Source organism: Cebus imitator, unplaced genomic scaffold (genome assembly GCF_001604975.1).
Source record: "Cebus imitator isolate Cc_AM_T3 unplaced genomic scaffold, Cebus_imitator-1.0 Scaffold99, whole genome shotgun sequence".
Lineage (NCBI taxonomy): Eukaryota > Metazoa > Chordata > Mammalia > Primates > Cebidae > Cebus > Cebus imitator.
In genome coordinates this window covers 106408-132591 of record NW_016107414.1, presented here as the reverse complement: position 1 = coordinate 132591, position 26184 = coordinate 106408, and the positions used below count along the sequence as shown (strand labels likewise).

The 26184-nt window shown below is 41.3% G+C and overlaps 1 protein-coding gene and 1 long non-coding RNA gene across 9 annotated transcripts; one reads left to right on the top strand and one right to left on the bottom strand.

Moving 5' to 3' along the window:
- The first annotated feature begins 227 nt into the window (after nucleotides 1-227).
- STX16 (syntaxin 16) lies at nucleotides 228-25590 on the top strand. 8 transcript variants are annotated; one of them, XM_037741348.1, is made up of 10 exons: nucleotides 403-881; nucleotides 1258-1272; nucleotides 8779-8790; nucleotides 17053-17160; nucleotides 17566-17706; nucleotides 18820-18982; nucleotides 20039-20130; nucleotides 20705-20848; nucleotides 22665-22745; nucleotides 25149-25590. In XM_037741348.1, the coding sequence occupies exons 4-10, from the start codon at nucleotides 17068-17070 to the stop codon at nucleotides 25251-25253; spliced, it is 819 nt and encodes a 272-aa protein (XP_037597276.1). In that variant the 5' UTR covers nucleotides 403-881; nucleotides 1258-1272; nucleotides 8779-8790; nucleotides 17053-17067; the 3' UTR covers nucleotides 25254-25590. The 8 variants fall into 8 exon arrangements, with proteins under 8 accessions (XP_017392040.1, XP_017392038.1, XP_017392041.1 ...); XM_037741347.1 differs by having other exon boundaries at nucleotides 1258-1323; XM_017536551.2 differs by having other exon boundaries at nucleotides 228-1272.
- LOC108309942 lies at nucleotides 1318-8185 on the bottom strand. Its single transcript, XR_001827564.2, has 3 exons — nucleotides 8010-8185; nucleotides 6114-6227; nucleotides 1318-1403 (listed from the first exon to the last, which is right to left on the bottom strand). It is a non-coding gene; the product is annotated as an uncharacterized LOC108309942 (long non-coding RNA).
- Nucleotides 25591-26184: the final 594 nt, after the last annotated feature.

Genomic DNA, 26184 nt, shown 5'->3' with positions numbered 1-26184 from the left:
AGCGAGCGCCGCCTGCAGTGGAGCGTGCTCGGCCTGCAGAGGCAGTCGTCTCCAACTTTTCCTCTCCCGCTCCAACTCCCCGCGCCCAAAACTTCGGCTCCAGGGGAGCCCAAATTTGCCTGCCACACAACTTCCACTCTAATGCAGGGGCCAAAGACCCTGGCAGCGGTTTGCAGCGTGGGGGCCACGCTCCCCATGCTCGGGCCTGCTCGCTGGCGTATTCCTAGTGTCTGGGCCCAGTTGGGGAAGGCGAAACTGGGCGCCCAAGGAGCACCCCGTGAGAGGGCGGAGCACTCCCGTGCCCTGGGGCAGGGGGGCAGGGAGCTCCCGCGCCCGGAACGTTGCGAGCAAGGCTTCCGAGCGTCGCAGGGGGGCACTCGCGAGGGACGGACAGGAAGAGGGCCAGGGGGGACGCCAGAACCCGGGACCACAGCACGGAAACGGCCCGGGGCTGAGCTGCAGTCAGATCCGGGGATGGAGGGAGCCGGAGAAGAGGAGTGAGAAGGCCGGGGAGGCAGGCCCTGCTGTCCTCTTGCAGGCAGGCAGCCTGCTGGCAGTGGAGGACCAGGCCGCCCAGGAAAGGAAGGGGTCAGGAGGTCGGGCAGAGCCTCAGCAGGCTCAGACAAGGCCCAGCCCGAGAAGGGAGCTGCAGGCGCCCTGGTGTCCAGGGCCCAGGCGTTGCCCCGGTTGTCCAAAGAGAGCCTAGGCCAGGCCTCTGGTCGGGAAACTGAGTCACAGCCAGACCCCAGGGCACGGCCTAGACGTTTACGAGCCAAGTTAGGGGTAGAGCGCAAGGACCTTCGGGGGTCTCAGGGAGTAGGGGGCTTCAGGGCCTCCCAGTCCACAGCCGGATTGGCGAGTTAGACGCTTGTAGATCCAAGGTTGGATTGGGGTGGGGTCTCTGGGACGTTGGCTCGCTACTCAAGGATTGGGGGGATTCAAGTGCTTAGAGATCGAAGTCTGGCCCTGGGTAGGGGGAGTCAGACAATTGGAAAGCCTAGGTAGTTATTTGGGGAGGGGTCTTTGCGCTTTGGCGAAGCGCAAAGCTGCGCCTTTTTGGCTTGAGGCCTTAGGCCTCGTCGAGAAGCTTCTGTGAAAGGGTGGGCCGGCCGGGCCAAGAGAAAAAAAGTGAATAAATCAGGACTATAAGTGGGCGGGGGGCCCCTGAGAGGGGGTCACAAAGGGTGAGACATGGCCACCAGGCGTTTAACCGACGCTTTCTTGTTGTTGCGGAATAATTCCATCCAAAACCGGCAGCTGTTAGCCGAGCAAGTGAGTAGTCACACCACCTCCAGCCCTCTGCATTCACGTAGCATTGCTGCGGTGAGTCTCCCGGCGGCCTCTCCGACACACGCACGGTGTGCACTGCGGCTCTGCCTGTCTGTCTGTCTCTGTCTGTCTCTCTGTTTAAAAAAAATATATATATAAGAATAATAAGACTAAGATTAGTAAGATCTCTTGGCTAGACTCAGGGGGCATCTGTAACCCTGGAGGGGGAAGAAGCGGTGCTAGGAGGCGCAGCTCCACCTCTGCCTGCTCCTCTCCTCACTTCCGCAGCACCCCCCCACCAACCCCCGCCTTGGCGTCACTGCGCGACAGGCCGCCTGTAATTTACATATGTTTTAACGCTAACATTGGGAAGCATTGAGGCTTTCCGAAGCCTTTTTGTTTCGTTTTGTTTGAGGCTCCCCTCCCCCCAATAGTAAGCCTCAGTTTGGTTCTAATAGCTGGGTGGCGGGATCGTAGACCCAAATCCTTGCAACTGAACGACTCCCTCCCCCCAAAGAGGAAGGAGTTGTGTTGTTGTTTTGTTTTGTTTTTTTTCTGCCCGTTTTCTTTTAACGGCTTCGCAGCCCTCTGTGTGGCCATGTTCCCTATGAATAATTGCTTCACTGTTCTTCCTGGGGGCTTGCCTTTGTGAGACTCAAGGTGCTAGCCTCTTCACTTTGAAATTCCCAGACGGGAAATTAAGCTTTCCTCTCCATTCGAACTTTTTTAAAAAAGCCTCAGGTATATGTGAAAATTAACCCCCTAAAATAGCACTTTCTTTTTTAAAATTAACCAGAACCAAAGCTTAGCAGTAGCGTTTTTTTAAGGGTGGTCCTGGAAAAATTACTGTTTTTTATCATTAATTTTCCCTTTGTGAGCCTCAGTTTACTACTCTGTTAAATAAGGGGCGAGTCTAGATGATCTATACAAGACAGTGATCATTAGCTCTGTAATGTCTTCACTTGCAAAGTGAAGTTAGGGAACCAGTTGTGGTGCGGACTACCTGCTGTAGGCAGGCTGGGCTGGAATAGAAGCAGCGTTGGAGCAGGTGGGGAATAGCCCAGGACCACATTCTTGGGGATTGATTATACTTGAAATAGGCAATTTTGGAACCCCCACATTTATTTAACCTCTTAGGGACTATGTTGCCAGGTCATTTTTTTTCTTTATTACTTTATCTAAATGCTTAAGAAAAATTATGCCTTGTGTCATGATTATCATGTCTACAAAGACAGTTTTTTGTAAGTCACAAGTGGAAAATGTCTTTGGCCATATCACTCATAGAAAAGTGATTTTAAGCCATGTGAGCGGCTTCAGGAATAAAAGCATGTACACTCATGTCAAAAAAGTGTAGAAACAGGGACAGGGCATGTGTGAGATTTCAGTTAAGAAGCTGAAGGTTTTTTTTTTTTTTTTTTACATTTATAAAAGGAAAGTAATGGCATTATATTGAAGTAAATGTAAAGATGTCTGGTAGCATAGAAACGGGCTAATTCTAGTGCTGATTTTAAAGAGTATACTGAAATCAGCCAAGAAATAGAGTAGAAATTGGATGAATACAATTCATCAGTGGAACTTGAGTAACATAAAATAAGAACTGCATGTTCCTTAAATGACTTGATTTTGTGCTGCCTCAAAAACAGCTGAAACTCATTAAGATTTTTAAGGTATCAGTTTTAATTGATTGAAAAACATACTGTTTATTTTTCAATTTTTAATCATTAAGTTTCAGAATACCCTGAACCTTTGGGTAACATGAGGTTTTTTTGTTTTTGTTTTTTTAACCATTAAGTCAGACAGTTTAAAAACCTAGTAGCTGAGACTGGAAGCTTTTTAAAAGTGCATCTCTGAATCAAACCACTTTAGAAAATTATTTTCTAAGTTAGGCAATTTTAAAAAAATATTTAAGCTAAACAAAATAATTAAAAATGGATAGCTAAAGTATACAGTTTGAAAAATGTCAGGATATATACAGATATATTTAGCTGACTCACAGCTTTTTGAAAATAGATTTCTAAACCCAACTAAAAATACGTTTCTAAGTCAGCATTAAAGAATGTTTTCTCAATGTCGTACCATTGAAAATGTTTATATTAGTCTGACCATTTAAAAATCCTTCTCAGATCATTGAAAGCCGTCATATAATTTAAAATATCCTTATAATCAGTCCATACTATCTAAAAAATAGGTATTGCAGTCTAACAAACATAGTTTGCCCGAATTAAATTTAAAAAGAAAACACAGATTTATATATTTTAATTGTGTGTGTTTTAAAAAAGATGACATGTCATAAATTACCGAAGTGTTTAGGAGTGAAGTGTTAAATCTTCACTTTGTTTACAGGTGATTATGAAATCTGTTTCTGCACACAATACGGCAAAATGCTAACAGGACTAAGTAGAGGTTACGATTTTTTTCAACTTTTCTAGAAGTTGGAAAAGCTTTATAAACATTTTGGAGCAAAAGGCATGTCTAACACAATTTGTAAAAACCGTATTAACTTTTAGCAATGCTTTTCACTGCATATCTAGCTCATAAAAAATTTAAAGCCTCTGTTTCTGACTTGTAAATTTCGAAGCCGTGTAGCAAATCAAACAATACAGTACCTGTCATTTTGAATATGGACTCGGTATTAGGTGACATTAAGGAACTATTAATTAAATTAATTATGATAAATTTGCTAATTTTATTAGAGATGCGTACTGAAATGTTTAGAGGTAAAACGTGGAGGCGTCTTAACCCCTCCAAAAATAGAGGAAAGAAATAAGGCAAATTGTTACTCATTGTTGAGTCTAGTGATGTGTATGTAAGGGACATTTTACCATTTTATAGGCTTTTCTGCGTGTTTGAAAATTTTTAAATAGAAACTTAAATATATTTGTTATAGTAGGTTAAAAAGACAATTTGTAAATATATTTCTAACACTCAGGCAATTTAAAAGGAAGTAACTAAACCTGAGATTAACTTAATTAAAAAATAATATAACCTGGAATTTTAAGTTTCTGATTGGAAGAAAAGGCTGTAGACTTTGATCTTGAGGCATTTGATACAAACTAAAAATAGGCCTACAATAAAAGACTTTAAAAAAAAAAATTGTAATCCTAAATTTTGACATCTTTATTTGAGGCAAAAGCTGCAGAAATTGATTGCAGAGTAGTGTGTATCTCACACCTCAAAGCAAAGCCCACCTAAAACCGCGTTAAACAAGCATTTTTTTGCATCCTAGTTGGAGGGAAAAGATGTTGGTTGCTGTGGTGGAACCTGTGCGTGCATACAGGTTTTTGCAGCATTCAGGCAAATATGTCAAATAAACAGGAATTTAAGGAGGAATACGCAGTGACCAGATAAACACAACGTCTCACGGGCCAGAAGGGACCTAAAGGTCATTTGGCCCAGCGTCTCCATTTGTGATAACCCCTTATGCCTGTTTTCTTTGGCCCCGTTCTGTGACAATGATGGGAAATGTCAACAGCTCCATGATTTTTACCACCAAAAAGTCTTTGCCTGTTAATCCCAACTATTTGTGTCCTGGGGTCCTGCTTTTAGTTCTGTATTCCATCTTTCTGGCAATCCCACAGCCTTGTTACCCAGAGTTCTTTCCAGGCTTAGCAGTCACAGCTCAGAGTTGTTCAGTTTCTTTCCTATAAATGATGTTTAGTTTTTCTGTATCCTTTTTAAAGTTCAGCACCCAGAACTGAACTAAACTGTACTTTTTTGTGTTCTTAGTGGTATTAATGTTAGTAAAACTAACTTAAAAACAGAGTGGGGTTTGACTTCATACACTCCTACAAATGCAGCTATATTTCTCCTGCATCTTGCTCTGGCCTCAGTTTTGAGTGCCCTGTCACGTTCATGCCTCAGGGCAGCATGAAATAAAAGAAAGAGCACTGAGAATTGAATCTGAGAATTGAGGCCGGAGTCCTGTTCTGCCGCAAGCTCACAATGTGTCCTTAGGCAAGCTTTTCATCTTTTTGGACATCTTTTGCCTCATTTGTAAATTGAGGGGTTTGAGTTAGATGATTTCTAGCGGCCCTATCAATTCAACAGTATTTTCTCAACTTCTGTTTTAATACATTGTTTCTCCTGACTTTCACTTTAATTTGAAAAGGAGAAATTCATAGTCAACAATGTTGTGGCTGTCAGTCCAAAATTACTGACAAAACTCCTTAGAAGTAGCCCCAGTACTGTGCAAAAGTTACTTTCACATTATTATACCAGCCAAGGGCAGGTTTTAAGGAAGCAGCTTGGCTTTAGGAAGCTGAAATGGATTTATGAAGCTAAACAATCATTCAAAAAAAAAATTGTAAAGTCAGAAATGAATGAAAGATAGATGTTAAGATGCTCCTGTGATCTGATGAAATTCTGTGTGGATTTGTGTGGTTTCCTTCGATTGCCTGGAATGGATCTGATATGGGGGCTGGAGCTACTTTGTTAGTGTTTACTGCCTAATCTATACTCTGCTTTAAAATAATGCATAATCCATAATTGGAAGCTAGAGTTAATTGGTCTTAGATTTCTATAATTGGAAGCTAGAGTTAATTGGTCTTAGATTAGTTTGAAACTTAAGCACATTATTTTTAATAAAATGTGTGCTTTAGGAAAAAAAAAGAAATTAAGGATTAACTATGGTTATAGGAAACCTGAAGTCCCTATTCAGGCTTGACTACAATATTAGCTAAGATTTATGGAGAATTTACTATGTGCTTGGCTCTGGGCTAACCCCTTTCCATGTGTAAGCTCAGCTCAGCTTCACAGTGCTCTATCAAATAAGTACTATTGTTTTTCTCAGATACAGATAAGAAAACATTTTAGAGCAGGTAGGAAACTGGCCCAGGGTCACCCACCTGATGAGTTGGGGGCTGTGACTGGAACTCTGGCACACCTGGCTTCAGAGCCCCGTGCTCACCTCCTGGGCCATTCTGGCGTTGGCTGCATTTTCAGAACTTGTGCTGCAGATCCTGGAAAATGGAAGGACCTACTGTTTTAAAACAATTTTTTTTTTCTTGCAGTAGGCTAGCATCTTTCTTTATCTCACTTTACAACCTTACATAGCCTGTTTTAACTTGCAGATTGAAGGCTCTAAGTTTTAGTCCAAGCTGAGTCTGTTGGAAAATAAGTTCTGTCTTTAGAATCCAACTATGAAATCATTATATATTTCTCTTTAGATCTACTTGCTTTTCTGCTTTTAAAGATTCCATGGGAGCAGTGAGGCTTACTTTGAGAATAAGGGTACTTTGTTGGATCAAAGTGAAGCAAACTTTTATTTTGGCAGTAACGGAAATAAAGTAAATATCACTATAGCATAGACCTGTGTTTCCAACTCATTTTGCTCAACTTTTCCAGACTTCCTGAGTAAACACAGATGGGTTTCCACTTATTTTTCAGTTTTATGTAGAAAGTTCTTTAGACTATAAATTCCACATGCTGCTTGGAGTTTTCAGTATTTGCTTGATTGCATGCCCTTGGCAGGTCAGAAACCTAGATTTAGACATTATGAAGATTTAGAAGGTGATGATGTGGAGTAAAGTGTTTTCATTTGGCTGTATTTTGGTCTTTCCTGATGGTAATTCTAAATGTTTTAATTCAGGTTTTGACTAAATTTCCTGGTAATTTGGTGGCAGGCAGAGTTTTGAAAGCCTTCTATTTTTAAGTAGCAGAGTGGTGGGGAGGGTCTTTGAAAAGGTGACCTGAATTTAATATTCCTGATGTGGTGGTAGCTGCCTATCACAAGCAATTCCCCGAATTGTTAATAAAATTAGGGAGGCTGGAGGGTGGGGTGGAAAGAGACCTGAACCACCTGGGTCTGTCCCCATTCTGACCATTAGCAAGCTCTGTGCCTTCCAGCAGTGCAGTTCTACATTTTGAAGCTTAGTTTTCTTATTTGTAAGAAAAGAGTTATTTCTAGCCCTAGAATCCCATGATTCTGATTTCACCTCTTATCAACTAGTAATTGTAGAAATCAGAAGATCAGGGTGTGTGTGCTGGGTTAATAATCCAAGAGCATAGGCACATGTGCCACAGAGATTTTAACGGAGGCTTAATAGCACATCGTTCACAGATTAAATGCTAAGGAGCCGCTGCAGAATAGGAAGGAGACTGAGATACTCAAGTTAGGGGTTTTGTTGTGCTACATGTTTTATTAATAAAAGATTTCAATGTTCTCTTAATGTTAAGCTTTTAAAAAATAAAAAAACAATTTCTTTGTAAAGTAAAAGGTAATCAGATTTCCATTTGATACTATCTTTATTAATATCGTCTAGTACTACTATTATGGCAGGGTGTGTATATAGATAGAGTTCTTTTTTGCTCTCAGCAAATTATGGAAGGAATGAAGAGGATTTTCAGCTTTCTATAACGTCATCTAATTGAATTTTCACATGGAGTAAAGTTTGATTACATTTTTATTGCTATCATTGTTTAATAATATTTTGACCCTGATAGAGCAGCTTCATTTACACTATTAATTTTTAAATAAGCTATTTTTTTATTTTCTAAATTTACTGCTAACCATAAAAAAACAGTTGATTGTTGAATTTCACCACTAATTATTTCAGTGATCAATAGTGTACCAAAAGAAAACCTAGTCGTTTAGATTACCTGTCATTAGTAAATGTCTGTCCAGAAGATAGAGTTCCATGTTGATCTGAAAAAGAATCTTTAGTTTTAAATTGAAACTTAACCCTCTGGTGTCATGCTTCTCCCTTCCCACTCCCCTTAAAAGAAAAAAAAATTATTCTTACCTTTTGTTTTGTCTTGTTTCCTTGCTTTTATAAGAGCTTTATACATAACTGTGCTTTCTAGCTAATAATAATACATACCAAGAAATGGTAAGAGTTTTTCTTTTATTTTGCCACCTGTGTCTCTCTCCGGGAAAGAGTGGTTTCTCGGCTCTCCTATTATCGGGGATGGAGCCGTGTCTGCAGGATGTAATTTGCAGAGGCCTTACATATGTGGTCACTCACATGTTATCTGAATACAGCTCAGACAATTTTTGTGGGTCGTTCATTTTTTAAATTTTGTTGCATTTGCAGGTCTGATTTACATGTTAAAATATACATTTATTTGATATTATAAAATTACATTGTAGCTCTGCTCTCTTATTTTCCTAAGGGAAATTTAAAATGTGGTATTGTATATGATATTTGGTATTTATGAAACACATTAACAGCATATTTTAGTGAAACTAAAGCAAGTTTGTTTTATATGTTTCCAGTGTATTTTAATATTTACAACCATTTTTTGCTTGTTTAAATCCTAGCTCATTTTCAAAACAACCATAGTAAATAAAAATAAAAGCATATATTGATTTTTAAGCTTATTTTTAAAAAGGAAGATCAAAAGGAGTTTTTTTTTAATGCCTTGCTTAGTGGATCTTTATATTTAGTCAGCTTAAAATCTCAGTGTTTTCTCAACTGACCATGCCTTGTCTGTCTGTCTGTCTGTCCCATGCTGCTTTCTTTTTGCTTTCCCTAACTGGATGGGACTGATGGGAACAACATGTCTCTTCAGGAGCTGGACGAGGTATTGTGTTTTGAATATTTTTATATATTGAGTAATTTGAGTTTATAAAATACCTGCTTTTCCTGAAGTCTTTGCTCATATATAAAATGCTAAGAGCTTATAAATATTTTAGCATTTGTTTTGATTACTTTATAATTGTTTTTAACAGTTTAATATTTAGAATTTAATATATTTTCACACCATGTGAACTGATGATTTGGAAAAGGCTTTGGGAACATTGTTTACTACTTTTGGGAAAGTGTCAACTTTAGAAGCAGTAAAGGTTGAACATTTTTTTCAAGAAGCCAGAATGTTTTGGGAATTATGTCTGTAGCTTCCTGATTTCTGAGAGATGAGTCGTGCACTTGCTCGTGTAGACAGTATAGAAGGTCAGGGTGTCTGTGAAGGCCCTAAATGAGAAGGACTGTAGCCATGGCAACTGTGGGAGGGTCTTCCTGGTCACTCCTGTCTGGAATGAATTGACACCCTGTGGATGCACCTGGAGCTATTGTCACCTGGGCCCAGTTCTGCATCTCCTAGCTGGGGGAGCCTTTGGCCTTTTTATTAACTAGTAGCATCTTGCCCAGATGGTGGAGAGAGTATATATTCAAAGCATTTTATTTTAGTAGCCCTAGTAAAAGGGTTGAGAAAGAATAAGATTAAACTGTTGTTAATGTTTGTATCTGTTGTCTGTTTCAGCACTGAAAGGGTAAGAATGTTTTTCCTGAGTATAGCCCTTTTAAACAGAGTAATGGAGAGGTGAGGGTTGTTCTTGTTTGTTTTAATTTAGAAGTGAGAAGAGTAAAGTAGGATTAGGATCACTGTTTTTAAAACCAGTGGGGTCCTAACTAGTAGATTCAGATCTACCTATAAATTCTAAAACCTTAACTACTAGCCGGGCATGGTGGCTCACCCCTCTAATCTCAGCACTTTGGGAGGCTGAGGCGGGCGGATCACAAGGTCAGGAGTTCGAGACCAGCCTGGCCAATATGGTGAAACCCTGTCTCTACTAAAAAAATATGAAAAAAATTAGCTGGGCGTGGTGGCGTGTGCCTGTAGTCCCAGCTACTCGGGAGACTGAGGCAGGAGAATTGCTTGACAACCAGGAGGTGGAGGTTGCAGTGAGCGGAGATTGAGCCACTGCATTCCAGCCTGGGAAAAAGAGTGAGACTCTGTCTCAAAAAAAAAAAAGAAATTATTGATAATAACAACAAAGTGAGCACAGCCTAAATATCCTTCATTGGGAACTGGTTAAATAAATTGTGTAGCATCTCTGATCCTCTGTAACGGGTACGTAATGAGGCTCACCATGAGATCTGCAGTGAAATGAGCCCCAGACACGTGGCGGAGTAGAAAGACCCAGATGCAGAGTAGCATGGATAATGTGATTCCTGTTCCTTTTTGTTTTTTTCAGGAATAATAACTCATATTTATGCTTGTGTGTGCTTAAAAAATTCCTGAAAAGACACATAAGAAACCGTTAACAGCGGATACACCCCAAGAAACATCTGGGATAGAAGAGAAACTTCCTTTCTATTGCAAACCCTTTTCTTAGGGTGGATATGTATTTTTAAACATGTACATGTATACTTTGCCACTAAAAACAATTAGTTTAAATAACAACCACTAAGCTGGTAGCTGACTGAGCCAGGTGTCATGATCATGCCTGCGTGGGGGTTTCTTGTCCCATTCAGGAACCTCACTGCCAGCATACCATCTGGGCACTGGGCCCTGGAGAGGGCCCAGCTCAAACACATGAAGGTAGGGATCTCTGGAGTACAGTGGAAGTGGATGGATTTGCTGACCAGTCTTTAAAAATGTTAAGGCTTGGGGGCTTGGAGAACAGGCATTCTGTGTTAAAACTGATGTTGCTCCTGGCTGAACAGTTTGAAGATATGGAGCTTATGACCTCAAAAGAAGTGTATAGGGTGCGGGGGAGGGTAACAAATTATGGAACCACTTAGGCTGAAGAAGCATTTGAATAATGTTCCAAGGAGGGGCACATAAGTGGTCATAATTACTTCGGGTCTGCTGTCTGAACCAATTTCCAGTCTTTTCTACTTCCTTTTTCAGGCAGCAAGTTCCAGAAACTGGCTACTCACTGCATGAACTTGGCAGGCCCTCCTGATTTTCTTATGCTTCACCTCTGAGGGCTTAAAAGAGAGTCTTCAGGCTATGTGATCAGAGGCCCTGCGCAGAGAGCACTGTCTCCCCCACACGCACCCCAGTGCTGTCAGAAATGCAGGCTGCTGCCTCAGCGTGGGCGGCCCTGGCCTCCTCATTTCCTTGTGCGTTTCACTTGCCCCTTTTGCTCTTTTGTCCAGCACCATTATCTTTTTCATGAAGTGTGGCTTCCAGAATTGTCTGTGACGTACATTTTATTTACCTTGTTGATTCATTCCACTTGTTTCTTGTCGGCTCACTCAGCTGGGTGTGATTGTGCATTCAGGACTCTGCAGTGTCAGGTACTGGCCTAGGAGCTGGGGGTGTGGTTGGGGACAGTGTCCAGAGGCTTCTTTGAAGCTGAAGCATGCCTTTGCATTGGCATCTCCTAGACATAGTAAATACCCAGCTCCAGAGTGGATTAGATGGTAACAACCGCTTTATAGGTGAGGCATGTGCAAATGTCCCTGAATGCGTATCACTGGCGCCTCCCAGAGTAAAGGCATCTGACGCCCCCACTCGCTTAGAGGCTTCTTGCAGTCCATGTTTGATTGTCATTCTCCTCCTCCAGCCTAAGTACCCTGGAGATGTCACTTTTCCTTCTCAGAAAACACTAAGTAAGCTGTTCCTGAGGAGGCAGCTGAGCCCACCCTTGGTTCTTTTACCCAGGGAAGTGTCTGGCCCTCTCCTTTGCTCTCTGTCTTCAATCTACTTCTCATCTTTTGACAAAGAAATCCCCCACATTTGGGAGTTTTTAAATTTGAGATAAGAATTATTTTTAAAATCACAAGATATAAATGTTAAGCCCCCAAACCACACTTCCTGAGGACGGGTGATTGGTGCCCATCTGGGAGAGGCTGGGCTGGGCCCCATTGTCCGTGTTGGTAAAGTAGGGAGTGGCACCCCTCTGAAGGGTTGTTATTGGGACCAGCGTGGGCCAGGCCAGTAGCAGTGCTCATCAGTACAGTGCTCAGAGAAGGCAAGGAGGGACAGATTGCTCCCTTTTTTCTTCTCCCAAGAGAGTATATGTTACTTGAGAAAAAAGGAAAATCCACGCTGACAACAGTATCAGTGTGATGTGATTCTCAAGTATTTTATCTCTATATTTTTTGTACCATTTTCTTTGTTTATTTTTATTTATTTATTTTTTTGAGACAGTCTTGCTCTCTTACCCAGGCTAGAGTGCAGCGGTGTGATCTCAGCTTACTGCAACCTCTACCTGCTGGGTTCAAGCAATTCTCCTGCCTCAGCTTCCCAAGTAGCTGGGACTACAGGTGTGGGCCACCATGCCTGGCTAGTTATTTTTTGTATTTTTTAGTAGAGAGGGGGTTTTGCTATGTTGCCCAGGCTGGTCTTGAACTCCTGAGCTCAAGTGATCTGCCCACCATTGCCTCCCAAATTGCTAGGATTACAGGTGTGAGCCACCGCACCCATCCTATACCATTTTAAAAGTATTTATTTTGACAATTTACTAATTTCATAATCAGAAAAAGTAAGCATTATTTTAAAATTAACACAGGTTTAGAAAAATGTAGTGCTGACATTGCCTTTTTCTTTTATCCACTTGCTTGTTCCTTTTTCCAGCAACTGAGATTTCCGAAGCCTAATTGTCTCATTAGCAAAGTGCTCTGACTTTATCATACATGCTCCCAGAGTTTTACCTGGAATGTGAGTTGCCAGTCTGTTGATTTTCAGTGTCCCTTCTGGACTTTTTAAATGTTCATTGCCATAGTACAGAATTATCAGTATTGTTCTCAATACCAATGTGTTATGGCTAAGCTTAGTTGATTGTTTTAGGGATCAACTAAGGGGGTGTATCTGACTTTTCCAGTCTCCACAGAGCCTTTCCTAGTTCTGTAATCTTAGGCTACACTAAATCAGCCTTTAGGGAAAGGCAGGGTTTTTAACAGTAGAAGGGCCGTAGATTTGGAACAGCTAGATTTTATAAGAGAGAGTGTGTGTATGTTCTTCCATAGATCGAGAACTTGTCCATACTGGCTGGTACTCTTTAAAGGGATAAATGTCAATATCTAAAGTGGAGCAAGTGCAAAAGATCCCTTTAGTGAGACTGGCAGGAGAGCAATTGGGCTGTGCTGTTTTGAACATCTGTTGAAGCGTCTTTGCATTTCTCTCCGGAAGGATGACTCTGGGTTAGGCTAGCAGATCCTAGTAGTTCTTGGAGATAGGAACTACATATCAAAGAGACAAGAATTCTTAATTCTCTTAAGTACAATTTTTATTTTAAAAGTATGAAAGGATTTTTTACTTTAGAAGCACAAATTTATTTATTTTTTATTTTTTTGAGATGGAATTTCGCTCTTGTTGCCCAGGCTGGAGTGCAATGGTGCAATCTTGGCTCACCACAACCTCTGCCTCCCACGTTCAAGCAATTCTGCCTTGGCCTCCCAAGTAGCTGGGATTACAGGTGCCCGCCACCACACCTGGCTAATTTTTTGTATTTTTCATAGGGACGGGGTTTCTCCATGTTGGTCAAGCTGGTCTCGAACTCCCAACCTCAGGTGATATGCCCCTCCCCGCTCGGCCTCCCACAGTGCTGGGATTACAAGCATGAGCCACCTCGCCTGGCCACAAAGTTATTTTTAAAGAAGCTTTAGTAACCAACATCATATATTTGGAGGGGCACCATGTTGAAATTCACCAAGAACAAGTAGAGAGCATTAGAAATCTGGCTGTTTTTAAAGATCTGAATGGAATAGGATGGCAACTTGAAAATTGATATGTACGTTGGATCTTCAACAAATAAGACATGTTTTTAAATGGGAAGTGATGTTTCTGAAGTTAAAAGGGTACTTATTTTGCACTTAAAATTTTTTATATCCATATTTGTTCCTATTTCAAATAGTTGACACTTATCTTCGACAGTTGTTTTCCCTTCCCAAAACATATTGTCGTCTTTTTTAATAGTACATAGTGTGATACACATTACAGATCCATACTGATGAAAGAAATGAAACATTTCTCCTCAGTGGGGTGGTGTTTCTTTATCGTGATGTTATACACATACATAACTATAGCTATAGACTGTATCATAAAGGACACAAATTATTCACTATTTGAAGATTTCATTCCCAAAGAATCAACTGTTCTCTCTTACTGGCAAAACCCTGATACAGTATGTGGGAGTGCTAGTACCAGCTGAGCCGGCTGGCATCCGTGCCCTTCGTGTAGGGATCTCTTAATTAGAAAGCTTCCTTAGGACCCTTAAAGAGTGTGTTCTCCCCACTTTTGATTTACATCTAATTTGGGGGGAACACATGGCACAAAATCAAGTACTGCTTCAAAGAATTGTATTCACAACCAACTTTTCATATGTGTTTATAATTTGTTGTTTCAGATAAAATGATACTAATCCCAATGCAGGTCAATTTAGATAGATACCATCTCTCTATCTTCTTTAGTTTAATGTTTATTTGTAAACAATAAAAACGGTACAAAATAAGATCGTGAGTTTAAAAACTATAAAAATCACTATAAATAATTACTGTATTGAAAAGTGGGATGATAACAAAATATAGTGGATTCTATAATAAACTGGCTTGGGGGAATTCTAGGACCCACGAAGAGGTATTTCAGCAATTTTAGATTTTACTTTGTATAAATAGCTGGAGTTCAAGTTCTGTTTCAGTCCAGCAATGATTCTGTAGACAGCACCTGATGTGTGGTTGGCAGGGCGCTGGGAACTGGGCCTCTGCGTTTTAGCCAGTGTGTCTTCCACAGAGTTGTGTACCTGTTGGTGACTTGGGAGCAGGATTGTTGGAGAATAAGCAAGTCTGCCTCTGATCACTGCATGTAGGCCTCCTCTTTGTCCACAGATGGTCAGCAAGAGAGGAAGATCTTTACTCACTGGGAGCCTATCCTATAGTCCCCTGGTACAGTTGGTGGGCAATGAATCAAACTACTGTATGTTGTTTTAATTGGATGGCTTGTCTTGATTCATTTTCTTAGCAAATGGCAGTGATAGTTCATGGGCCTGCGGAGTGACTGGCACCTTTTAAGGTGGAAGGGGTTTCTGGAGTCAGCTGACCCAGGTTTCAGTCTGTCACATAAGATCTCTGTGACCTTGGGCAAGTGACTTATCTGGGTTTCAATTTCCACATTTATAGGTTAAAATAATAGTTTCTAGCTCACCTAGTTTTTGTGAGGATTAAAATAATGTAAAGAATATAAAATTCCTATTAGTGGACTCTTAAAACCAAACAAAAGGTGGTGGTGGTTGAGAATGACCATTTCACAGCCTGGGAGGCCCGGACAGTGTGGGTTTGGATGACGCACCATTTGTTTAAGAACTGAAATGACACTGGGCCTGCAGCATCCGTGCCACGTTTGAGTACCGTGGGCTTAATCACGGCTCCTGGATGCGCTGCAAGCAGTTAATGGGGCTTGGTCCCTCCAGCGTGGTCACTGCACAAGATGCACTCCCTGAGCGAACATGTGCCCAGAGCACACAGACAGCCTGAAGCAATGGTGGCAGAACCGCCCCAGGGTGTGTGTGCCAGAGAGGTTGATGGTGAAGATGCTAATTTGCTTTTAAGAGTTTTACTGTGAATGCTTTAGGATTTAGGGCCTATTACTTGAAGGGTTCTTTTAATCTTTTAAGTTTTTCTTTATGTGATATTTTCTCCTTTTCATCTGTAGATTTTAAAATTTTGTCTTGTCCCTTTATTGTTAGAAAAGCAAATAAGTATTTACTGAATGACTGAAAAAATAAATTTAGATAAATGCAAGGAAGAGGGAAGAAGAATAAAAAATTTTCACCCAACTCTACAGCGTGATTTAGACGATTTCCAAACTATTATCTATAAAGGACTTTTATAGACTATTTTCCATTACATTTTGATCATCATTTGGATCTTTGGAAACTGGCATTTAAAAATTCTGAGCTCTGGAGCTTTTCAACCCATTCACTGCCTGCAGGCAAGAAAACAGCTTAACTATGCCAAATCCATGCTTGCCCTTCCATTCTTGTTTTTGTGTGGTTTTTTTTTTTTTTTTGCTTTTATTCTGTTCTTATTTTTCTTTGTATATATTCTATAGATTTTTCTCTTCATGACTGTCATGAGGCTTACATACATAACATTATAAATGAATGGAACTTCATTAATATAATACTCCTAGGTCACACCAATCTATCTGGGTTTTGTTTCCCCTCCCTTTTTTTTTTTTNTCTCAGCTCACTGCAATCTCCGCCTCCTTGGTTCAAGCAATTCTCCTGCCTCAGCCTCCCGAGTAGCTGGGATTACAGGTGTGAGTCACCACATCCAGCTAATTTTTGTGTTTTTAGTAGAGACGGGGTTTCACCATGTTGGCCAGGCTGGTCTCAAACTCTTGACCTCAGGTGATCTGCCCACCTCATTCTCCCAAAGTGCTGGGATTACAGGCGTGAGCCACCGTGCCAGGCTGATTTCCCTCCCATTCTTAGAAGCTTTCTACAGCAGTGTCTTATATAGTTAAACAAGAACCATCAGTATCATTTCAAAATAAGGGGAAATATTGCCTGTCGATATTTAACTGAAGAAATGACAGTATAAGATTGCATTGAGATTTTAAGGATTGCTTTTGCCAAACGGTAGATAATTTGCTAGCCATAAAGGCAGTTGTTTCACACATTTTTAACACCTGGTTAACGATCGTGTGACTGAGATACCTGGATCAGCACTATTTCCAAAATAAGCTAAGTGTATTTAAGTAAAGCTTCCTACTATTGAGCATTTTGTAATCGTTTCATTTACCTCCTAGTTTTCTTTTTTCACTTGTAACTGATCAGATTAATCATTGAGGTTCATGATATTCTATCACAGTACTAGTTCTAAGAGGTCTTCATTTTAAGGACCTTTTGTTGACTTTTTCATTACATTTCTATAGCCAGATCAAGTCAAATTCATGTTCTCAAGTATGTCCAAGGAAATTAAGAGCTGGTGCATGAAAAGATAGGAAAACAATTCCAAATCGTAGCAGTTACCAAAAGCAAGTTTATAATACAGGCAAGTGCATTCGCTCCTTTCTGTATCTTCAGGGAGCAACATTTACGAGGGTTTAAGAGTATTTGTATCTAAATTGGATTGGAATAATTTTTTTTACTGTCCCTTTACTTTCTTGTAGCTTGCTGATGACCGTATGGCACTGGTGTCAGGCATCAGCCTAGATCCAGAAGCAGCAATTGGAGTGACAAAACGGTCACCTCCTAAGTGGGTGGATGGAGTGGATGAAGTAAGTTGCATGATAGTTTCATACCATCTTTTTTTTTTTTTTAAGTAATTATGACAACGTATTTTAAGATGTCTGTCATATAAATGAATTTGGCTACACTTGAATGTATATCCCTAGAAGTACTTTAGCTTCAGGTTAAGTTGTCTATGTGTCTGTTAATAATTTTTGCTTTAGTTTTAACATTGGTAGTAACTACCTGAATTATAGGAAGAAATTGAAAACCCATGCAACAAGGAAGAGTGCTATGTGATTTTCTGGTAATTTGAATTAAAAGCTGCTCACATATCAGCAAGCCAACAAGTTTGCTGAAGACTGAACTCTATGTGCGGAGTGTAGCTGGTTGTCTCAGAGGCAGACCGATAGCCTGCCTGGCATCAGTGGAGTTCTGTGATGTCATTTGCCTAGATTCAGTATGATATTGGCCGGATTAAGCAGAAGATGAAAGAATTATCCAGCCTTCATGACAAGCATCTAAACAGACCCACCCTGGATGACAGCAGTGAAGAGGAACATGCCATCGAGATAACTACCCAGGAGATCACTCAGGTGAGGGTGTGTAAGTGAGTCCTGGGGAAACCAGCCAGCCGCCTCATGGCAATCTCAAAAACTAGGGTGCTACTCAAAATCAGTCTCCTGGAGTCCACTTCCCAACCATAATTTCTCAGAGGGACCTCAGGAGGCCCTGACGTCCTCCAGCTGTCAGCAGAGGTACCTGTGAGGCCTGGGAGGTGTGGAGGCTGGTTTTCAATTGTTGGCAGATACTACTGTGGACTGATTAAGTAAAGATGAAATTTCAAACATGATTGAGTTCAATCATTTGATTTTAAAATATATATTATTGTATACTAGTGTTAAGAAATTTTAATGCTAAAATATAGTCCTTATAATTGAAAAGTAACCTAGAAGATTTTTTAAATAAAATATTAAATTTGACTAATTTAAAAATAATAGGACTCCTGTTTAAACTCCAGTGTTTACATTTTTTATTTAAGTCTCCTGGGTGCTAATTATCAGAGGAGTATGGTGCTTTGGGAAAAACCCTGGAGTGTTGGAATGTTTGAACCTTAGCTCTTAGCAGTTTAACAGTTGCATGATTCTCATTTAAGCCTTCTGACTCTAGTGTTCTCTTCTGTAAAATGGGACTAATATAGTACCATCCTCATAAGATGCTTGCTAGGGATTAAATGAGAAGAATGCAATAATATGATATATGATAGTACCGGCTGAAGATTTCTAATCTGAAAATCTGAAATCCAAAATACTCCAAAATTTGAAAGAGTGCCAATATGACACTCAAAGGAAATGCTCATTGGAGCATTTTGGATTTCGAATTTTCAGATTGGTGTGCTCAGCTAGTAGGTATTCTGCAAATATTCCAAAATCTCCGAAAATTTGAAATCCCGAACATTGCTGATCCCAAGCATTTCGGATGAGGGGTACTCAGCCTATCTAATGTAATGATATGTGCGCAGCTGGGCACACAGCAGGAGTTGAGTGTGTATAAATTAAGCCTCACATTCCATTTATCTGTTCACCCTTCTGTAAACCAACCTGAGTGAACAGAGTCGCTCACTTCTCACTCTGGCTTGTGATGATGGCAGTGTTAGCAGAGGGGCTTCTCTCACAGGCTTGCCCTGAGCCTCGGGCTTGTTCTCTTAGCTCTTCCACAGGTGCCAGCGTGCCGTGCAGGCCCTGCCGAGCCGGGCCCGGGCCTGCTCCGAGCAGGAGGGGCGGCTGCTTGGGAACGTGGTGGCCTCGCTGGCGCAGGCCCTGCAGGAACTCTCCACCAGCTTCCGGCACGCACAGTCGGGCTACCTCAAACGTGAGTGCTGCCCAGGCCTAGTGAAGGGATTTTGAGTAAGAAAAGCACTTTCTGTTTTCTTTTTTGCGACTATTTTTCCACGTAGTCCAATACCTTTCATTGTTAGCTTTTGAGCACGTTCATACCTTACACAATAGAGGGAAGCCTCCTCTCCACGTGAAACCCTGGCTTGGAATGAAGGCACAGCGTGGAGTACCGACGCAGGCTGGGGGAGGGCACCCAGATAGTTCAGGATCGCAGCAAACAAAATTTGTTTTGTTGAAGCTGCAAGAATTTGAAAATCAATCAAGCACATTTGAAAAACCTGTTGTTTTCTAGATGTTCGGGTTTGGGAGAGCTGCTACTAAATAGGCAAAGGCAGTTGTTATTAGGGAAAGCCGCATATTTGCATAACAACCAAAGTGTCTGAGAGCACCGGAGAATCCCTCCCCGGGGTCCTCGAAACACTTCCTCTGCTCGCACCACCGGTTTCATTCGACAAATAGCCCCAAGCCCGACTTCAGCTATCTTTTCATTCGAATCGCCCTGTAAGCTGGGTTTTAAAAATGGCCATCGTAATCAATAAAGTCCCTACAGTCTCCAAAAAAAAAAAACTTCAGTTCTCCCTCCCTCTTTCTCCCTCCGACAACTGGCAGATTTGTATTTTAATTTTATTACTTCCAAAATTTGATTAGGGCCATTTGGAATTCTTACTAGAGATGCTTCTAGAGAGAAATATTGATTTTTTTAAATGCTTTGTAACAGCAGTTAGATTAAATATTTCTGTTTCACTTAGAGATTCTCAGATGGTTGTGTCATTTTTGTCTTGGCATCAAGTGAATTGTGCACATTTATACTGTGACTTTGTCTTGAATAATCCCAAATGCCTGCATATTATTGTGTGTTTGTAATCCTTTACTCTCCCTCTACCCCCATTGGAGATAGGCTTCTTTAAAGTGGCTAAGAATATCTCCATTTTGACTGTTGAAGTTTACTCTAGAATTCCCTTTTTTAATGGTAGAGCAATAACCAGGGTGGTTTACATATTCAAGTAAAATGAATTCCTATCTGTGGTAGGCATGAAGAATCGAGAGGAAAGATCCCAGCATTTTTTTGACACGTCAGTACCACTAATGGATGATGGAGACGATAATTCTCTTTACCATCGGGTACGTGAAGGCGCTGCAAAGCTGACTGCTGTGTCTGTGCACCCCATTCTGCTGCTGCTTTCTCCTCCTAGACCTCGAACTTACCTGCAGTGTCAGTGGATTGGTACAGCTGACTTGTATATTCATCAAGTTGTTTTTGCAGCAGGTGGAAGAACAGCCGTACTGTTTGTTCCTTTCCAAAGGCCACAGGGAGGGAGACCTTGTAATCTGCTTTCCAGAACATTTGGGAAAGTGGTCAACACCCTGCCTTCTTAGGAAGAACGCAGAGCAGCAGAGGGCTATTTTGGGGGTTTTGTTCCTGTGCCCTTGCAGAGCTGCAGACGTGGGCTTCTGTTTTCCCTGCTGTGGCCTCAGAGCTTTAGATCCTGCTGATTTAGGGAGTTTGGGTCTTTCCTGTTAGGAAAAAATAAGTGTTTACTTATTATTTATGTGCTTTACAGAAATATTTTCAGAATTCATTTTCTTTAAATTATTTTCATTTTCTTTAACTTATATTTATATCTAGACTAGTACACCATAGCTTTCCTGAGAGGGGAAAAAAATCTAACCAACAAATTGTACACTGTTTTGCTAGGGTTTTACCGATGACCAGTTAGTGTTGGTGGAGCAGAACACACTGATGGTGGAAGAGAGGGAGCGAGAGATCCGCCAGATTGTACAGTCCATTTCTGACCTGAATGAAATATTTAGGGACTTAGGAGCGATGATTGTAGAACAGGTACGTGAGCTGGCCTTCCTTGTGAATAGACTTTCCTGCCATACTATCTGCTCCTTCTTTTTCCTGTACTCCTTTCAGGGAAAAAATTGGAGCCATTTCCCCCAACGTGTGTCTGTGTGTGTGTGTGTGTGTGTGTCTGTCCTTTTGTGTTTGCAAATATATATACACATATACATATGTTTACAAATATATACTTAGCATCCCTAATCAGAAAATACGAAATTCAAAATGCTCCAGAATCTGAAACTTTTTGAGTGCTGACATGATGCCACAAGTGGAAAATACCTACACAAAACCTCATGTGACAGGTTGCAGTTAAAGCTTTGTTTTACGCACAAAACTATTGAAAATGTTGTAGCTGGGCGTGGTGGCACATGCCTGTAATTCCACCGCTTTGGGAGGCTGAGGTGGGCAGATCACTTGAGGTCAGCAGTTCGAGACCAGCTTGGCCAACATGGTGAAACTTTGTCTCTACTAAAAATACAAAAAGTAGTGGGGTGTGGTGGCGCCTGCCCACAATCCCAGCTAATTGGCAGGCTGAGGCAGGAGAAGCACTTGAACCTGGGAGGCGGAGGTTGCAGTGAGCCGAAATTGCACCATTGCACTCCAGCCTGGGCAACAAGAGTGAAACCCTGTCTCAAAAAAAAAAAAAAAAAAACCATATATATATATAAAATAAAATTACTTTCAAGCCATGTATATAAGGTATATGGAAACATAAATGAATTTCGTGTTTAGACTTGGGTCCCATCCAGAATAAGCATGTCAGATAAGGGATACTCAATAATTTGTATTTACAAATTATATACATAGGCTACTGGCATTCCCTATAAGAATATTAATAAATCTTTTTTAGAAGTTCTAATTTTCTCTTCCTATCCCTCCAGGGTACTTAATGTGAGCACCCTACTTTAAAGACCTAGTTGACTCTGACCAAGCTCAGCAATGATTCTGCCAATATATAAGATTTCCCTTCTAATTTTGGCAGGTTATTGTGTAATGGCAGTTGGAACCACTAGCTTTCAAGTAGAATTAAATTGTTGTTCACTGTTAAAATCTGATTAGGGCATTTTATTATCTTGCCAGCAGGGATTTGGGTCCTGATCCCCCTGAAACCAACTGCAGAATGGAGTGTTCAGGCTCTGAAAGATCCAGTTACATTAATTACTCCAGCAGTTCTCAGTGAACTGCTATCTCTTCTAATCCAGCATGTTTCCAATAAAAGCGCTGTTCTTCCCTATAGCCCAGTGTCCCCTTCTTCTGATTTGTATTAAGAGATTAAATAATTAAACATCTTTTCTTTGAGGCCAGATTTTTAATTTTAGATGGCACATTGTCTGCTCTGACCCATAGAGATGTGTATTCACGTTTATAGACATGATAGTCAGTTTGTGGTCTGCTCCTAACAGGGTTGTGCTGCTGTTCTCTGCTTATGTGAGTCCAAGTGTGTAGGCACAAAATGGGTACAGAGCCTCTCTGCTGTTCAGAGCCTCTTTCCACTGAACTATATATTGTTTAAGGCCCAAGTAAGTCTGAATATGGCCTATTGTATGGTAGCGAAAACCAAAAAGGAAACCTCAGTCTGTCAGTACTTCTTTCTCGTGAACTAGACGTGATGGCACTAACCAGCACTCTGCCATCGAGCTCCTGACCCTGCTTGAGGGGGACTCAGAGCCCTCCGTGTGTACCTGCAGCACACAGGGAAGGAAAGCATCATCTTCTGGATGATGATGTCTATAATTTGTATATCTCATTTTTGATGTCCAGTTTTCCCAGTTGCCATTGTTGATCATCTATAACTGTCATTTATACCTAGGGTACAGTCCTTGATAGAATTGACTATAATGTTGAACAGTCCTGTATCAAAACGGAAGATGGCTTGAAGCAGCTTCACAAGGTAATGACACGTCTTTCAAGAATTGGGAATTTTAGGATCTATTTTCAAATAATCAAGAATTGGTAAGAGATTTCTCTTCCACCATAACTATCTTCAGCATTTTTGTTTGTGTTGTCCACTTTCAGTATGGTAGTGTAAAAAGGGATTCATTTCATTTAATGCCAATTGTGGGGGCTGTTACCATTTTATTGCAGTTAATGATTCCAGGTGTATCCCACACCTAGATCCAGAATTGCTAAGAATTCCTTTTTATGACAGTAAATTCCAAAGGGATTGGAGTTTTCTTCCTTTTAGAAAATATTTCATCCTTTTCTGAGACTTCTTATTTTAGAAAATCAGTTGAATGGGCATTTGCTAAAATATGTGTTGAAAATCTGCTTGCTGCCACTGACTCAGGCCTCTCGTCACACATTTCTGATGAATTGCTGGTGTAAAATCATTATGGAGAAGATAAAAATCTAATTTTCTCTTTAATTACCACAGCATGTCTGTGGATTACCTTGAGAGAAGAGAAGTTTGTTGAAGCGAGCGTAGTTCTTCTGTTCTGTGCTAATAAGGTAGTTATTTCAGGGGTGTTTTTTATGATGTTTGTTCTTTTAAAAAAAATAGATGGAAAGCATCTTAGGAATCTTATAATCAGTTATGAGAAACATGGCATAAACTTCTGAGTGGATCTCATGTATAATTGGTTACATATTTTCTTTAAAAGGAATATAACAATACTTTACAGGTAGTGTCCATTTTCTTGTATCTTTGAGGCCCAGTGGAATTTCTAGCCATATAATGAGTGTTTTGCGAATTCACTATTGGACTACTCTACCGTTTTTCTAAAATCAGTTGCTTCCTATACCAGAGATCACCCCATCTAACAGCAGCATTGGGTTTACAGAAAGTCAGCCCTTACCCTTGTCTAACCCAAAACCCTGAGCTGTCTTTTCAGGGTGCTTGTTGCCACGTGCTGGGTGGATATGAGATTCTAGCCTGTGGTGGGGAAAAGACGTCTGACCTCCTCTAAGCAGGGGCTCCTTAAGCATTTAGATTAATTTGGTTGCCAAGCCGTATCTATTAAAAGTGAAAACTAGTTTCTCATTCTGTAACACCCAGGTTTTGATGTGCTGCTGAATTATGCAGGTTTTGAAGTTTCTTAAATAAAAATTAGTGAAACATGTTTTGTAATATAACAGATAAAAGAAAAAGCCTTCTCTGCGGGAGTGAGCAAATCTACTGGGAACTAAAAATTTTGTTTTAGGTTCTACTTTATAAATCATTTTGAGAGGTTTTACAGTATATTATTTAGTACTGGCTTCCCTGGTGTTCTGGGTTACTTATTAGAAAAGTCAGCGTGCTCCGTCTTCCCTCCAGCCTCAAGGCTGTAGGCAGCACCGCGGCTGGCCGGTGCTCAGCAGTCGGTTGGTCTAAGGGTGACTGAGCTTTGGGAGCTGCTCCCCATGACCCGACTCTCCAGTGGCGTTCCTCCTGGTGGATGAGGGGCTCCTCCAGGTGGGCGGGCAGGCTTGCTTCAGAAACAAGCCCACCGAGGGGGATGGAGGAAAAGAAATTGCCATTCTCGCCAGGGCTGCCTTCCCGCTGCCCTTCCTCCTGTGCCATAGCAAGGTCTGGAAGAGGGCAGCGCATACTCTCCCTGGACGTGCTTCCTGGCTCCCTCTGAACTCCTCTGCCCTCTGGCTGTCCCTTCTCAGTGCTGTGTGTCTTTCACTAGCCAGGCGGGGCCCTTTGGCATTTCTGTACCAGGCATGGTGGAGTTCCCGCGCTCCCGCTGAGCTTCCAGGATGCGGTGTTCAGGTGAAGAGATAAGCAGTGTGCGGCCTTGTCCCCAGGTTGAGCTTGGGAGTGCCTTTGCTGTATCGTGTCTGTTTTTATTTCAAAGGATGAGTTCTTGTTTCCAAATTTAGGGGAGGCCGAAATGGGGCCTCTCTGGAGGCATCTTTGCCTACCTACCGCTTATGCTCTTCCAGCCCGTTGTTTCCTTCTGCGGTGAAGGAGCCGTGCATTCGCTCAAGGAGCCGGGATGAGGAGTGGACGGCCCGTGAGAGGAGAAGCAGGGAGAAGCAGGGAGAAGCGAGGAGAAGCAGGGAGAAGCAGGCCCAGCGGCATCCGGAAGCATGAGCTTAGACTTCCCTGTCAGCCTTTGTCTTAGTAGTAGGTTTCCAACAAGTCCATTTCCACGCCCAGGGCAAATAAGCAGCTCCAGGATCATGGGGCTCTTCCACTCCTGGTGACAGAATTCCCTGGGATTGATGGAAGGATTATGATCACGTAGCCTGTAGCAGAGACCTCAGTCACTGTGCAGACAGATCCAGAAGCCTCAGTCTGGAAATGCGTGGGACCTGATTTGGGATTTTGGGGAAAATGACTGCCTTTTTTCCCCTCCTCTTTTTGTAGGCAGAACAGTATCAAAAGAAGAATCGGAAGATGCTTGTGATTTTAATATTATTTGTCATCATCATTGTGCTCATTGTTGTCCTCGTTGGCGTGAAGTCTCGATAAGTGGCATTGGGTTCTCGTGTGTGTCGCACGCATGCATCTCCCGGTGTGAGGGGCTTGGCCTGCGCGGGCCAGCTGCTGTCAGAGGTGCAGCCCCGAGGAATCCGAGGGCGTTGGGGCAGAGAACCTTTCCATCCACGGACTCCTCCTCCACTAGTCCTGCTCAAGCGGTCCGCGGAATGGGCTTTTGTTTTTCCTTCATTGTTGAGAATTTAAGGACCTTTGATACTGCTGCACAATAGAGATTGAGTTCTGTGATCAGTTATAATATATATTTTTCTTAGAGAAAGCGAGCTGGACGTTTGCAGGGACTGCAGAAGCTGTTCGGTGTTACACGTGTATGTGCTACAGGGACTGCAGAAGCTGTTCGGTGTTACACGTGTATATGCTATTTTTCTAGCAGCCATGTCTGAGCAGAATGTTAAAATAATTTTTGGAAAAATTTTCTTTAAACCATCTGGGTTTTAAGAAATTTGGTACCAAAAATTGATGAGTAGAGGCAAAAATGCCTCTTCATCTTCTCTATATATTTTCCAGTTGAAAACAACTAAGAAGTCCTTTAAGAATTTATAATCCGTTCCCCATTAACTTAATTTAGCTTTTCCATCACTGTTAATGATCAGAGTAACAAAGTGTGAAAAATAAGAAACCATCATTGATGTTAATTAACACATTTAGATGGGCCAGTTAAAACAGCTTCATAAGTTTAAATTAATTGTAAACGGAATATTCCTTATTTAAAATTTTTGCACTGTGTTTTCTACTGTAAACCAAAAGGGGTTACTAAGCAAAACCACCTAAAATTAAGTTGGCAATTTGAATGAATCTCGCATTAAAAGAAAGCTTGACAGTGTTATGAAAGCCACCAGTCTCAGCCAGTGTGTCCCCGTGGGTATCCCCAGCCTCCTTGTTCAATCCATTACTTATATACTAA

Excerpts from the sequence above, each read along its gene's own strand:
- STX16 (XM_017536549.2), top strand. The coding sequence starts at position 1,192 with ATGGCCACCAGGCGTTTAACCGACGCTTTCTTGTTGTTGCGGAATAAT. Across the intron at positions 17,161-17,565 it reads GGGTGGATGGAGTGGATGAA|ATTCAGTATGATATTGGCCG; the intron begins GTAAGTTGCATG and ends TCATTTGCCTAG. Across the intron at positions 20,131-20,704 it reads ATAATTCTCTTTACCATCGG|GGTTTTACCGATGACCAGTT; the intron begins GTACGTGAAGGC and ends CTGTTTTGCTAG.